At 50.2% G+C, this 14,821-nt stretch overlaps 1 protein-coding gene across 3 annotated transcripts in view; it reads left to right on the top strand.

Annotated features, from left to right (window-relative positions):
- Window positions 1–228: 228 nt before the first annotated feature.
- SPTBN2 (spectrin beta, non-erythrocytic 2) overlaps window positions 229–14,821 on the top strand; it is a 100,099-nt gene continuing 85,506 nt past the window's right edge. Inside the window, exons 1-3 of one of the 3 annotated variants that reach the window (XM_061606664.1) lie at window positions 253–424; window positions 3,779–3,798; window positions 11,062–11,155. In XM_061606664.1, the coding sequence (XP_061462648.1) occupies window positions 268–424; window positions 3,779–3,798; window positions 11,062–11,155 (271 nt within the window). In that variant the 5' untranslated portion in view covers window positions 253–267. Of the gene's footprint in view, window positions 425–3,778; window positions 3,799–10,909; window positions 11,156–14,821 lie in introns of those variants that run through there. The other 2 variants (XM_061606662.1, XM_061606663.1) reach the window with 2 other exon arrangements.

Genomic DNA, 14,821 nt, shown 5'->3' with positions numbered 1-14,821 from the left:
GGCACTGGTACTCAGCTAGATGGACCAGTGGTCTGACTTGGTGGAAGGCAGTGTCCGATGGGCCTAAGGAAGTTAAGAACCTGCGCCCCCCTAAAGGGCTGGGAAACAAGGCATATGCATATTAAAGACGAGTTGAATGAATTTAAAAGAAAAGGGTTTAGTTGCTTGCATTAACATTGTCGAAGGCCTGTCTCGGCCTGGTGTCTGAAGGCGCTCCCTGCCCCTCTTGCCCTCAAAGGCAGACGCTGACCCCGTGCCGACATCACCATGAGCAGCACCCTCTCCCCTACCGACTATGACAGCCTGGAGATCCAGCAGCAGTACAACGACATCAACAACCGCTGGGAAGCGGCCGACGAAGAGTGGGACAATGAGAACAGTTCGGCCCGGCTTTTCGAGCGCTCCCGCATCAAGGCGCTGGCAGGTAAGAAGGGGGGTGCCCGAGGGCGTGTCTCCCAGCCAAGGCTGAGCTCCCCCAGCGGCGTTTTCGTTGCCGCCTTGAGGCGTGGGAAGCCATCGTGCCTTCGAGCATGGGCAGAGTGTGACTTTCCCTCACCTAAACTGCCTCACGGGGGTGGCTGTGAAGATGAAAGGGAGGCGGGTGGGTTTGGAGAATCATGTGGATTCCTTGGAGGAAAGCCAGGAGACAAGTGGAAAATATACAACCCCTGTCCATAAATGCACGCCTGGTATTTTGGAATGCGTTTAAAGGCCAGACCCCTTAGGGCGGTGTGTGGGGAATCTCTAGTCCCCAGGCGGAAGTAGGCCTCACATAGATCCCAGTTTGGCATGCTAGTGTCATGAGCCCCCTGGAGAATTCTTGGCAGGACTCGTCTGAGGAGGAGGAGGTCTGGGAGCTGGGGATGAGGATGTTTCAGAGAGGCTCAGTGATCCCCCAGGTGTCGGCTGATGTGGATCAAGGGGTTGAGCCATCAGTCCCTCCAACAGTGCCGTCTTCAGCAGTCAGTCCACTGCTGCCAAGCCAGCCTTCTGTGGCTGACCCACCCTCAGCCTGGGAGAAAAAGCCAGAAGGGGGGCTAGGGGAGCACCTGGCAGAGTCCTCCCTGCTTCTGTTGCCACAGACATGTAGTCGGCTGCGCAGGCGTGAACAAACTGGTCCCGTTAACCAGCTTCCCTGTGGGAGTGCCCACTTGCTTACCCGGTCCCAAGCTGAGAGAAAAGTCCCACGCAAGTAGTCGTGCCTGCCCCGTCGTTTATTACAGGGATTTGTGGCTTGAGAAGCCATGCCGAGTAGTCCCTTGTATTGACCTTAATGTTGTTTGATCTCTAACCTGATCTATGTCCCAAACCTGTGCTAACCTGTGGATTAAAGCCATTGGCAACAACCGAGCTGAGAGTGCTGGATCTGAATATGCCCGGGGAGGGGAGCCAGGACAGCAAGGCCCTTTTCCCCAAATCATGGCTACCTCATGGCTACCCACTGGGTCTCCCCGTACACTGTGCTCAACATCAAAGGTCCTCCTCCAGGTGCCTAGTGGGAGGGAAGCTCAGAGGATGGCAGCAAGGGAAAGGGCCTTCTCAGTGGTGGCCCCCAAATTATGGCATGATCTCCCTGACGAGATGCACCTGGCGCCAACACTGTTATCTTTTCGGCGCCAGGCCAAGACTTTCCTCTTCTTCCAGGCATTTTAGCATGTGTTTTTAAATTGCTTTTTTAAAAATACATTTTTTAAATTTGTATATTTGTTTTTAATGTTTTAATTGTTGTAAACCACCCAGAGAGCTTCAGCTATGGGGCGGTATATAAATGCAATAAATAATAATAATAATACCTGCACCATATCTAATGTCATGTGTGAAGTCAGGGGTTGGGCAAGTAGAGATGTGCCTGTTGATGCAAAATCAGGGGCCTTAAAGTGCCCTTCTACAAGGGGTTGCTGTCATTACCTGCCAGCTGACTGGTGGTGGCTTCAAGCCCTGCTTCCATTAGATCTTCCTGGGCAGCACAGCTTGAATTCAAGCTGTGCTGCAAAGGAAGAAGGAGTCACCTGGAGTCATGATGATGTCCGGCGACTGACAAATGCCCAGCCCTGCCCTGCCCACCTGTCAAAGTGGCCTACCCAGCCAGGATGATCAAGGGGATGGAGTGACTCCTCTATGAGGAAACAGTGAAACATTTGGAGCATTTTAGTTCAGGGAAAAGGCGAGTAAGAGGTGACATGATAGAAGTGTATAAAATTATGTGTGGCATGGAGAAAGCGGATAGAGAGACATTTTTCTCCCTCTCGCATAACACCAGAACCCGTGGACATCCCCTGAAGCTGAAGATGAAGGCAGGCAAAAGAAAGTCCTTCTTCACACAGTGCTAGGGTTGCCAGGTTCCTCGCCTGAGACTGATCCTGTATCTTTAGGAGAAGAGAAAGTCAACCAAGTGGAGGTGTTCTTGCAACGCTGTAATGGGAAAAACCACAAGATGGAATTCTCCTTTCCCCCTACACAACTTCTAAAGATACAGAAGACCTCTTGGAGGCTGGGCCTGGCAACCAAGAGGTCTTCTGTATCTTTAAAAGTTGTGCCAGGGGGAAGGGAGAATTCCACCTTGTGGTTTTTCCCATTACAGGGTTGCAAGAACACCTGCACTTGGCTGACTTTCTCTTCTCCTAAAGATACAGGATCAGTCTCAGGCCCTGAACCTGGCAACCCTACACAGCGCAGTTAAACTATGGAATTCCCTCCCCCAAGAGACAGTGATGGCCACCAACTTGGATGGCTTTAAAAGAGAATTAGAGAAATTCATGGACGGGGAGGCTATCAGCGGCTACTAGCCACGATGGCAATGATGTGTCTCCACAGTGGGAGGCAGTATGCTTCTGAGTGCCAGCTGCTAGCAGCCGCAGAAGGGGAGAGTGCTTTTGCGCTTAAGTCTCGCTTGTGGGCTTCCCTTTGGGGCATCTGGTTGGTCACTGTGGCAACAGGATGCTGGACTAATTGGGCCTTTGGTCAGATACGTCAGGGTTCTTCTGATGTTCTCCTGTTCAGTCACTGGGAAACTCAAGCAGGAGGGTCCTCTTGTGCTCGTGTCCTGCTTGCAGGCTTCCTAGAGGCACCTGGTTACCTTCTGTGGGGAAAAGGGTGTTGCACTAGATGGGCCTTTGGTTGGATCCAGCAGCCGGGCTTTTCTTGCGTTCTTACGGAGAAGAAAAGCAGCAAACTCAGGAACTCACAACCTAACTGTGTTCGCTCTTTTGAGGGCTGGAATGTGGATCAGGGCAGAAGCAGGGTCAGACTGGATTTTGCACCTGAGTCGAGGCTGCAGGCTAACCAGGAACAACGGGGAATTCTTAAGGGTCTTGTGGGGCAACTGAAAAAGACAAGGTTAAAAATAAATTGGGAATGTCTCTGACAGGGACACCGAAAAGGGAAGAGATGAGGGGAGATATTTATGTCCTTATCTAAAAAGTCTTCAAGGAGTAAAATACTGTATGCTCTCAATTGTCCACTCAACCATTCCCCCCACCCCGCTTCTCCCAGAACAGTGGTAGCTGGTGCCTGATAGGTCTGGTGGGGCGGAAGGCAGGGAGACCAACAGTAGGTGAAGCCGCAGCCAATGACAAGCAGAGTCGCCCACTGATTGGTTGTAAGACCATCAAGTGGGAACTGGCTGAGGACAGACCTTGGTTGGTGGGGCATTCATTCATTGGCGATCACTCGTGGCCGAGTAAGATTGTCTTCCAAGATAAGGTTGGAAGACGCCTGTGTGTGAATTTGTTTTATGTGGGGAGATCGGCGCACGATGATCAACACACAATCTTGACAGAAAAAGGCTTTGATCCAATGGCATGGGTACCATGACGATTGGAAGTCCTTTATCTACTGCAGCCTTCATCCGCCTTCACAGCCGTTGTAACGTACACATTGTTATCCTCCGCCTGTTCTGCCTTTGAGGGCTTTCTTGGATCGTTCTTTGATTCCTCTCCCTTGACCTGACCGCCATGGGTGACCCTTCTGGGAGTACATGACTCCCGACGGCATCGCTCACAGGGTTCAATGGAACACGCAAGCCCACTCACCACTACAAGGTGACGATCCAGCGAGGTGCTTAAATATAAATATAAATCCTTAAAAGGGGGAGGGAGAAAAAGAGTGCCCCATTTGCCCTAATAGACCAGCTTCGATTGTCCCAGAAACACACAACTAAACCTTTTGGGTTACAGTACTGGATTTTAGTGGATGCTTCCAAATACCGCAGGAAGGGAGAGGGCTCTTTGCACTCAGGTCCTGCTTGTGGGTTTCCCATGGGCAACTGGTTGGCCACTGTGAGAGCTGGATGCTGGACTAGATGGGCCACGGGCCTGATCCAACACGCTCTTTTTAGTGGCTGCAACACAGGAACAGAATAGTCGTGGCAGCAGCTTCAAGGGGAAGCCTTGTTAGTGAAGCACCAATGCATGATGGGAGTTGTAGTGCTCAGGCAGCCTTTGGAGGGGCTGGGTGACACCACTGTATAGCTACGATGGGCTGTTTTGAATGTTTCCTGTCTGCCAGGTGTTTCTGGGAAGGCAGCCCTTAGCCAGGGCCAGGTTTATATTCTGCAGCTTTGCAATGGCTTGCAAACGGATACTTAGGTGTAGAGTCTTCCTGGGCTTATAATATGAAGGAACTGTGCTCTGTGCATGCTCCAGGGCACAGTGAGATGGATCGTGGCTCATATATTGCATGCAGCTTCTTTGGCACCCTTAAAATGCTTTTAATCATTCATGTATGTAGAGGACTAACAGCTTTGGCTCTCTCTCTCTCTCGGCACCCATGAGGCACATTTCTCTTATTCCCATTTCTCAAACGGGGAAAAGGAGGCTGACTTGCCCAGCTTTTACACCGAGAGTCTCTGGCAGCTTTTGTACTGAAGTCTGCGGGAAATACGGAATGAAGGTTCACCAGATCCAGTCCCAATGCTCTTTCTTTAGGTTCTGTCCTCGGGGAAAGTGAGGCATGGAAGACTGGCCTATATGCAGCGGCTCAACCCAGATGAGCCCTGGCTGCAAGAGGCAAAAGCAGCGTTCCCTTTCCCCCCTTTCTTGTCTATCAATCTGTTGCCTGCTGCACTTTGCTCCCAGTGCAAATGGCCTTGCTTTTGTATTTACCTACCTGCCTCCCCCGTTTGGATAGCATGCTGGTGGTGGTGGGGAGAAAAGGCTGTTTCCTGCTGTGCCTAGACCAGCCCCAAAGACAGAGCTTGTCCTGCACGCATGCATCCAGTGAAGGTCTCCGTTTGTGAGCACGTTCCTAGAGGGAGACTTTTTTGTGTGGGTTGTGGGGAGCTGCACTATGGGCTGCAGCTTCTGGGACCACAGACTCCAGGAATATCAGCATATCGTTCCCTCTGTTGGCGATATTCAAGGATGCATGCCGATCCTTATGTAGCCAAAACTGTGTTTTAGAATGTTTCTGTAATGGTGTTTTCAGAATGTTTTTAACCGTTTGTTAATGTTTGCCGCCCTGGGATCCTTTTGGAGGAAGGGTGGGATATAAAGCCAATTAATACTACTACTACTACTGATGATGATAAAAACCACGCCAGCCACACAGGTGGAAACCCTAAACAGGAGCACTCCCCGCTGCAACATTCTGTTGCAGGCCCCCCTTGTTAAACCAAATTATTTTAGCACTCCTCTCTCTTCCCCACTGCCAACACGGTGCTGACCCTCTTTTGGAAATCTAACATGTGTCCTTTGCCCCCTCCCTGTACCTCCTTCCTATTTTTTCTTTCTGACTTGGGACGAGAACACTTTATATGTCGTGTCTTTGCCATTAATGCTTTGGCTGCTTATAATGAATTAAATGAATTTATTGTAGTGGTTGGGAGTGGCTGTGCTTAATCCTTTTCTGATATCTTGTTAGCTGATCCGCTTGGTTATATTTGTCTTTTCCGTGAGTTGGCGTGTGCTCTGCTGTTGAACTAAAGCCCTTCCCTAAAGGCAGAATGCCACAGGGTGTTCCCACCCCACCCCACCCCACCGCTGCGCAAGCCCTGCTGAAATGTACAGAAGCTACACAAGAGCCAGATCTGTCTGCCATTTCATCTGTATACTGATTTCTTAGGTTGCTGTGCTCCGAGACTGTTTACAACCCATAGAAAAGACAACATAATGTATACCATAGGATACCACATAACGCAGGGGTCAGCAACCGTTTTGGGGGCCAACAGGCATATTTGCCGATTGGATAATTTGTTATGAGCTGTCGTGTCTCAGCCGGGGGAGTCCTCATCAGAGGATGATCGGGAGGCTCTGGCTGTAACACTACATCCTTGGTAAGGGCTAGGGTTGCCAAGTTCAGGGCCTGAGACTGATCCTGTATCTTTGGGAGGAGAGAAGTCAGCCAAGTGCAGGTGTTCTTGCAAAGCTGTAATGGGAAAAACCACAAGGTGGAATTCTCCCTCCCCTCTGCACAACTTTTAAAGACCTCTTGGTTGCCAGGCCTGGCCTCCAAGAGGTCTTCTGTATCTTTCAAAGTTGTGGAGGGGGGAGAGAGAATTCCACCTTGTGGTTTTTCCCATTACAGAGTTGCAAGAACACCTGCACTTGGCTGATTTCCTCATACAGGATCAGTATCAGGCCAAGAACCTGGCAACCCTAGTAGTAGTAGTAGTAGTAGTAGTAGTAGTAGTAGTAGTAGTAGTAATAAATAAATAATAGCATTGCAGTCTCATTTTAATTTCCAGGTTAGGATACAAATTATATTTTGCAAATTATATTTTCAGTATTGTAGCGGGAAATTCGGAAGTGCAGGGTCCTGTCATGTTAGTCATAGCCACGCCCCTTCCCTTCTCTTGCTGCTGAGCTGAGAATGAGATGCTTGTTAAGGCCCTCTCCCACAACAAAGGCATCCCTAGGAGCCAATCAACAAGAAAGAGGAGAGTGTTAGCTGCTGAGAAGAGTCTTCTCAGTGGCTGACTCACCTCCTTTCACTCTGATTGGCTACAATCAGCAGGAGAAGACAAAGAAACATCTTAGAAGATTCTTCTTAGTGGCTAATGCACTCCCCAGTCATGCTGATTGGTTCATAGGATGCTGGAGACATAGGGACCCTCCTGAGACCCTGGTCCCAAAAAAGTAAGTGGTCTAAGACCCCTTGAGACCCTGGACGCCTACACCCCTATATATTATGTGAAAAGTGCCTTACCTTTTAAAAGGAATCACAGCACTTGCCTGGGATTGGGGTGCTTCCCACCCCCCTTTTGATGCTGCCTGTTCAATCCTCAGACTTTCAGACTCTGTCAAGGCTGGTTTTGCCATTTATTGGGGATTTCTTAAAAAAATAACGGGTGGATTGGCTTAATGAGGGACTTGGATCCTTACCCATCCCACCCCCACCCCAAGAGGAAAGTGCCAGCAAACACGAGATCGCTGGGCCAGAAGCCAAGGCCAGCGAAGGCCAGCCTTGGGACAGGCGCCCAGAGGCATGAGCAAGCGTGGTCTTGAGTAATCAAGCAGCCTGAGTCGGCCCAGGCCCAAACTAGCTCTGTGGTAGAGCGTTTGCCTTGCCCAGGTTCATTCCCCACCATCTCCAGTCAGGGCTTGGAGTTTTGCCTTGCCTGAAGCCCCTTAGAGAGACGCTGCCGGTCAGTGCAGATAATACTGACTTAGATGGATTGATGGTCTGACTCGTACCACATTTCACACCATACATTTATTCCCCTTTAAACCTCCATGGCTTTCCCCCCAAAGAATCCTGGGAAAGGTCAATTGTGAAGAGTGCTCAGAGTTGTGAGGACACCCCCTCTTCCCCTCCCAGAGCTGCATTTCCCAGAGATCCCTGGGAAGAAGATGGACTGACTATTAAACCACTCCGTTGGTAGCCCTGTGAGGCGAAGAGGGGTCTCCTAACAGCTTTGAGCACCCTTTCCCAAACTACCCTTCCCAGGATTCTCTGGGGGAAGCCATGACTGTTTAATGTGGAATAATAGTGGAATAAATGTATAGTGTGAATGGACCTCAGTGTAAGGCAACTTCCTTTGTTCCTAACCCCCCCCCCCGCCCCCTTGACTTCAGTGTCTCCAGCCCTGTAATGGCTGGGGGAGGATTGCAAGCACAGAGCACACTGGGAGAGGCAGTAACAGTCACTTCATGACAGTTTGAGATGATACGAAACAGGGTGGAGTGAGCAGGTGGGCGGGCAGGAAATACTGGAAGTGCAGGGGACAGTCTCGGTGTGCATTTATGTGTGTGGGGAGTCATTACGAAGAACGAGGCGATTGTTCCTCTTTTGAATTCCTTGAGAGTGCTGGAGGAGGGAACCTTTACTGTTCTGGTTTATTGGCTGATTATATCCCGCCTTTCCTCCAAGAAGCTCAAGGTGGCATACATTTTCTGTCACAACAACCCTGTGAGGTAGGTTAGGCTGGGAGGCAGCAAGTGGCTCAGGGTCACCTGATTAGCTTCATGGCTGAGCGGAGAATTGAACCCTGCCCTCCCCCCAGTTCCCAGTCCGACATTCTAACCCAGGTTTGGGGCACCTTTGGCCCTCTGGATGTTGCTGAATGACAACTCCCATCCTTCCGGGCCATTGGCTGTGCTTGGTGGGGCTGATGGGAGTTGTTTAGCATCGTCTGGAGGGTCCAAGGTATCCCATGCTTGTCTAACCACTACACTGTACTGGTGGTTTTGAGTTCCACAGAGCTCTTTTGCAAGCGTAGATGTTCAAGGGGGTGGGGTGAACCAGTGTGCAAGAAAATATAAACAGATGAAGCAGGCTTGTTATGGAGAGTTTGGGGAACATAATCAAGGGGGATTAGCGCGCTTTAACTGGCAACCGAACCCTTGTCTGGCCTGGAATCTACGTCCCCTTAAATCCCCTTAAATCCCAAGCGTGTGAGAGCTGGCTGTGCTTGCTTGATGACAAGAGGAGACACTCTGCACCTGTTCAGAGGCACTCTCCTTTTGTTGATTGTGTCAAGGCCTCAGAGGCTGAGCCCTGGCATTCAGAAAGCAAGTTCATGGGCTCAGGGTTGCTTCAGATGAATAAACCCGTGACTGAGACAAACTGTGAGCTTCTTCTGAATGGCATGTTTCTCTTTTCTGGCCTGAAGAAGAGTCCTGTGTACTTCCAAAAGCGTGCACAACAAAATTGTGAATCTTGATGGTGGGACCTCATCAACTGACTCTGGATCGTTAGGAGAAGAATTTCCACCCCCACCCTGGTCACATGCAGGATCCCAGAAAGTGGATTAGAGCTCTCTGCAGGGCAAAACAGGGAAGCTTTGCCACCCTGCTGCGGGTAAGGCAGGCCTGGAAGAGAATTCACGGCCAGCCTGATGGCCACACAAAAGCAGACAATGGGATGCAAATCCTGCATTGTTTGATGCTGCTGGTGGCTGGGTGAGCTCATCAGTCGTCTGTCCCCCCAAACCTCTCTTTTTGTGAAAGCTGGAAAATCAGCAGGTCTTACGTTCCCCCTCCTGCACTTGCCCAGAGCAAATGCAACTCCATCTTGTGTGTCCAAAGGGGCATCTGCTTCTGGCTGTGGTTGGGGAGAAGGAGGAACCAGAAACCCAGAGTCCTGGGTTCCCTTGGTGGGAGAAATGGGAGGGGGGAGTTGGGGGGAGTTACCAGGCTGATCAAAATTCCAGGAAATGACTAGTTTCTCAAAAGAAAAATGCCACTGATTAAGCCGGCCTGTAAATCTGAATTTAGAAGTCCCCCACCACCTGGACATCTCAGAAAAAGACACTTTGTACATGCTCAGAATATTATCATTATCATTATTATTTCACATGTTTCAGGGTTGCGTATGGACTCTGCAAATAAATTGGTTCTGGTGGTCCAAGCTATGACAGCCAGCTTTTTTGTGCTCATTTTACAGATTTGGGGAATGAAACTAAGGTAGAGAGAAAAAAGAGAGAGGCTAACTTCTCTAAGGTCATGGGATAGCTCTGTGGGTCGTTGAATCCAGCCCTCTAACATACAGGGAGGCCAAAACAGGACCAGAGATTATAAATTGAACCAAAGTTCAGCCCTGGAACCAGTTTTGTATGCAGGGACTACTCTCAAACAGGGTGTCTCTGAGCTCATCCAGTTTCTTTCTCCGATGCAAAGTAACCGCACGAGAGCCAGTGTAGTGGTTAGAGTCCTGGACTAGGCTCTGGCAGACCTGGGTTCAGATCCCCACTCAGCTGCAAAACTCGCTGGATAACCTTGGGCCAGTCACTGTTTCTCAGCCTAATCTACCTCGCAGGGACATTGTGAGGATACTGTAAGGAGAGGGGAGAAGCTTGAGCTTCTCGGAGGAAAGGCAGGATGCAAATGCAGTGACAAAAAATAAATGCATCCTTTGATTAACCAAAAATTTCACATCTGAGTCTGCTGGTAAAGGGGGAGAGGAAGAGGCCTCAGCACCCTTCTCTCTCACCAGGCCGATGCCAACACGAGTCTTTTCTGAGCAGACCCACTGAAAAGAAGGGATGTGACTAAATGTGGCCCATTCATTTTGGTGGGTCTTCGCATAATAACATGTAATTGGCTCTGTCTGTCTAGAAAGTAATCGCTGTGTGAGCCCCAGAAAGATCAGACCCCTCAGACCCGGGGGTCCTGTCACCCAGTCTCCTTTGCTCTGGCCCACCCTGGCCTGGAGCCGAGGACAGGACCCTGAGCCCTATTCAGTAAGAGCTTTGGCTTACCCCTGGTGCTGAGATTTGCTAGTTTTTCAAACTGTCTGCACTGTGTGTGTGTGTGTGTGGGCAAGCTGCCCAGCCCTTTTCCCTCCTCCCCCCCCTTTCATGTCTGCCTGGGCTCAGGGAGTGTGCACACACACACACACACACACACCTACCTCTGCCATTCAGAGCAGCCCAATCTGTTTTTATGTAAATTTCCCAGGGGGTGCCGCCCTCCCTCCCTCCCCCCCTCGCCTGGGAGGGGGCAGCCAAACTCCCTTGAAACCGTCAACTCTGCACCAAGGTGCTGAAGCTTTCCTTCCTGCTACCTGGGCCCAGCTCTGGTGGGGTTTCTCTTTGGGGGTGTGGGGCGGGGGACGGTCCGAGCGGAGGTATCCCTGGCCACGAGGATGTACCAGCCTGAGCCAGAATTGCTGGAGGTGTTCCAGGCCCCTTCCCTGTCCCCTGAGCTCTCCCCGGCCGCTTTTATCAACACGGTGCAGTATGCCAATGTGCTGGAGGGCAGGTTCAAGCAACTTCAAGGTAGGCAGCGGGGAGAGTTGGAGGGGGGAGATTGTTGGGATTTGGAGGGGGGAAATCCTAGCTGGGGTTCTCCTGGCCCCCTCCACTGCCACCACCACACAAGGTCTCTCTGGTCTGTCTTAAGCGCAGGGACCCTAATCCGCATGGTGATGCCAGGAATTAGCTCAGTAGACGCTGGATTTGCATGGGGCAAATGCAGCTGCGTGGTTAAGATTCTTTGGGGCAGTGCCCAAGTGTCCCCTGCCCCAGGCACCCTCCCGCCCTTTTGTCCTGGAGGTAGGCTTGGGGTGCGGGACAGGAGACCTTGTTGAGAGAGAAAGAGAGGCAGGAGCCTAGACAGGCAGTCTTCCACACTACACGGAAGGAAGGGTAAGACGTGTACCCGCGGCCTCTGTGCCTCCAGGACTGGTCTGTCCTATACCCCGCCCCTGTTTGGCAGAAAGCACCATTGAGGGAATGCTCACCTTGACCCCCAACTCTTCCCCCCCCCCGGCCTGCCATGTTTGCTGTTTCATTTGTTAATTTAAAAAAAAATAGATTAATATCCCGCCTTTCAGCCAAAGGTGTCAAGTTGGTTGCCAATTTTTTTTTTACAAAAAGAATAATTCAAAATTAACATTGAATTAGAATGCTTTTTTTAAAAAAAAATACTGAACGTTGAAACAGCAGCAAAAACAATTAAAATAAAGAGAGTAAAACAAATCTGCCTTTAAAAGCTCCAGGAAGCATAAAATGACCTTCTCTTGGCGCCCGAAAGCTAACAAAGTAGGCCCCAGCCGTGTGTTTCTGGGGACAGCATTCCACAGCTGGGGGGCTACCACCGAAAAGATTGTGCCCACCTCTCCTCTGAAGATGGCGCTAGCACCCAGGACAGGGCTGTTTGGGAGGAACGGGTGTAGGTAGCTGCCCTATGCTGAGTCAGACCCACTGGGCCATCTCAGTATTGCCTACACTGACCGGCAGCAGCTCTCCAGGGTTTCAGACATGGGGGTCTCTCCTGGCGATGGAGGGGATTTCATGTGGGAACTTCTGCACACCCAGCTGGTGCTCTACCACTGAACTATGGCCCTTCCCCACATCATGCAGTTTCCTCCTCCTCCCGCTGCCTACTTATCCTGCCAAGGTTTCACCCCCACATGTCTGGAGCAGCATCTGACTCCACCCATCCTCTTTTTGGTGTTAATACCCCTGGACTAACGTCCACCCTTCTTGTTCTGTGTCCCATTGTGAGCAAACCGGCCGCTGTCATTTTTTCTTCCCGGTTTTGTTATCGCGGAGAACAGAGATGTGATCTTACGAGCCTTTGTCACCCTAAACATATTAAAGGAAAGGGGCCTTGTACTATTTTGTCTGTGCCAGAATCCCAAAGGCATCACTGCTGCCCCCTCAAAAAACTTATCTTTTTTCTGCATAAAGTCAGGATCATCCAGACCGTGGTATTCCCAATTTCTATGTATGGTTCTGAAAGTTGGGCAGTGAAAAAAGCAGATGAGAGAAAAATCAACTCATTTGAAATGTGGTGTTGGAGGAGAGCTTTGAGCATACCATGAACTGTGAAAAAGACCAATAATTGGGTGTTAGAACAAATCAAACCAGAACTGTCACTAGAAGCTAAAATGATGAAACTGAGGTTATCATACTTCGGGCATATGATGAGAAGACATGATTCACTAGAAAAGACAATAACGCTGGGAAAAACAGCAGGGAGTAGAAAAGAGGAAGGCCAAACAAGAGATGGGTTGATTCCATCAAGGAAGCCACAGACCTGAACTTACAAGATCTGAACAGGGTGGTTCATGACAGATGCTTTGGGAGTCACTGATTCATAAGGTCGCCATAAGTCGTAATCGACTTGAAGGCACATAACAACAACAACAACAGCTCGTGTCCCCCTCCCCCTGCTCTTAAAGGAGATTTGTATGCAGATCCCAAAATTGCACAAAATGAGGGTCACGTTCACAGCAGCTTTCATTGATGCTGTTACTATATTACCAGCGAGGCTGTGCCCGTTTAACAGTGGCAGCAGGAAAGAAATCCAGAGTTCTGATTCCGAACTCATTGAATAGAATCACATTTGCTGATCACCACTCAGCACTTTTTCACTGGCAACCCCCCTCCCCTTTTGAAATCTTTTATGCTGAAGCCTGGTGATTGATTGAGGTCATCAGCAAAGTGTCCCAGGACAGGATTCTCCCACTGGCTTCTGAATATTGTCATTTCCGATGTCTGACATAGGTCCATGTAGAGGCTGCCCTACCCTGTTGCATATGTACATTGTTGGCAAGTGAGGGCTTGTATCAGCCATCAGGTTGTATTCAACTAGATCCTACTCAGAGTATACCCATTGAAGTTAATGGATCTAAGTTAGTCACTCTGAGTAGGACTGGGGTTGAATACCACCCAGAATTGGCATCTAGGACTTCTGCAGGATCTGGTCACTGCAGTTGCTGGTAAGAAGGTGTTTTAGATTAAGGGGCTTTCTGTAAGGCAAGTGAAGTCTAACCCTGCCCCCACCCCCTGTGGAAGGGGTGGAGCTCAGGGGCAGATCATCTGCTTTGCATGCTGGCAATCTCAGGTTCAGTCCCCAGCATCTCCAGGTAGGGGTCTCTGCTTGAATCCCTGGAGAGCTGCTGCCAGTCAGTGTAGACAATACTGCGTTAGGTGGACCAAAAGTCTGACTGTGTATACAGCAGCTTCCTATTTAAATCAGCTCCTTTTTTCAGAACTTTGAGGACTGGAATCTTGCTTTCGTTTTGTTTTAAGGGAAGAGCCTTACCTTCACATGGTGGAAGCCCAGGGTTCAATCTTTGGCATCTCCAGGTAGGGCTGGGAGAGACCCCTGTCTGAAATCCCAGAGAGCCGCTGCCAGTCAGTGTAGGCATTACTGAGCTAGATGGACCAGTGGTCTCACTGTCTCAACTTAAGGCATGTCTCTGTTTCCCTTCCCCGTTCCTGACATTTGAGAGAGAAGGATCATTGTCCAGGATTGCTGAAGAAGATACTTCTCTCTTACATCTTTGGGGGCAGTCCTGCCCTCGCTTACACAAACATCCCCCTGATTCAACATCTGGGAACAGGATTTGGCGGTGGGGTGTCCTTGGTCAGCCTTTGGGGTCAAGGTGATTATTAGGTCCCAAGGAGGGGAGCACAGAGCAGCTTGCAGACAGCTGGGACTTCTTGGAACAGCTCTGTGAACCCAGCGGTAGCTGCATTCACACTTGGGGTTAGCAAATAAGCCCTGCTCTGACATGTCCTGGTGACTCAGGCTGAAGAGCAGGCTGAGCCCTCAGCTGTCTCTGCATGCGCTGTGCGTGCATGCGTGTGCCTGATGAGGCACAGGAGCAGCACCTGCCTGGGCTCCCAGGCACATGTCAGCTGCAGGGAAGAGCATGAATAAAAAGCCCCCCCACACCAGCAGCAAACCCCGAGCGCCGGGTCTGTGCCAGCCTGCTGCTCTCCAGATGTTTTGGACTACAACTCCCATCATCCTATGCTGGCTGGGGTGGATGGAACATTAAGTCCCAAACATCTGGAGGGCACCAGGTTGGTGAAGGCTGGTGTCCTCCTCTCTTTAAGGACTGTATAAGGGAGCCCTAAAGGAAAAAGGGAACAATGGCTAAACAAGGTCAATCAACACAGAATGGACTTCTTTCGGTACTACTACAT

The sequence above is a fragment of the Rhineura floridana genome, chromosome 22 (assembly GCF_030035675.1).
Source record: "Rhineura floridana isolate rRhiFlo1 chromosome 22, rRhiFlo1.hap2, whole genome shotgun sequence".
In the NCBI taxonomy this organism is placed as follows: Eukaryota; Metazoa; Chordata; class Lepidosauria; order Squamata; family Rhineuridae; genus Rhineura; species Rhineura floridana.
The sequence above is the reverse complement of the archived record's forward strand: the minus strand, read 5'-3'. Positions and strand labels throughout refer to the sequence as shown.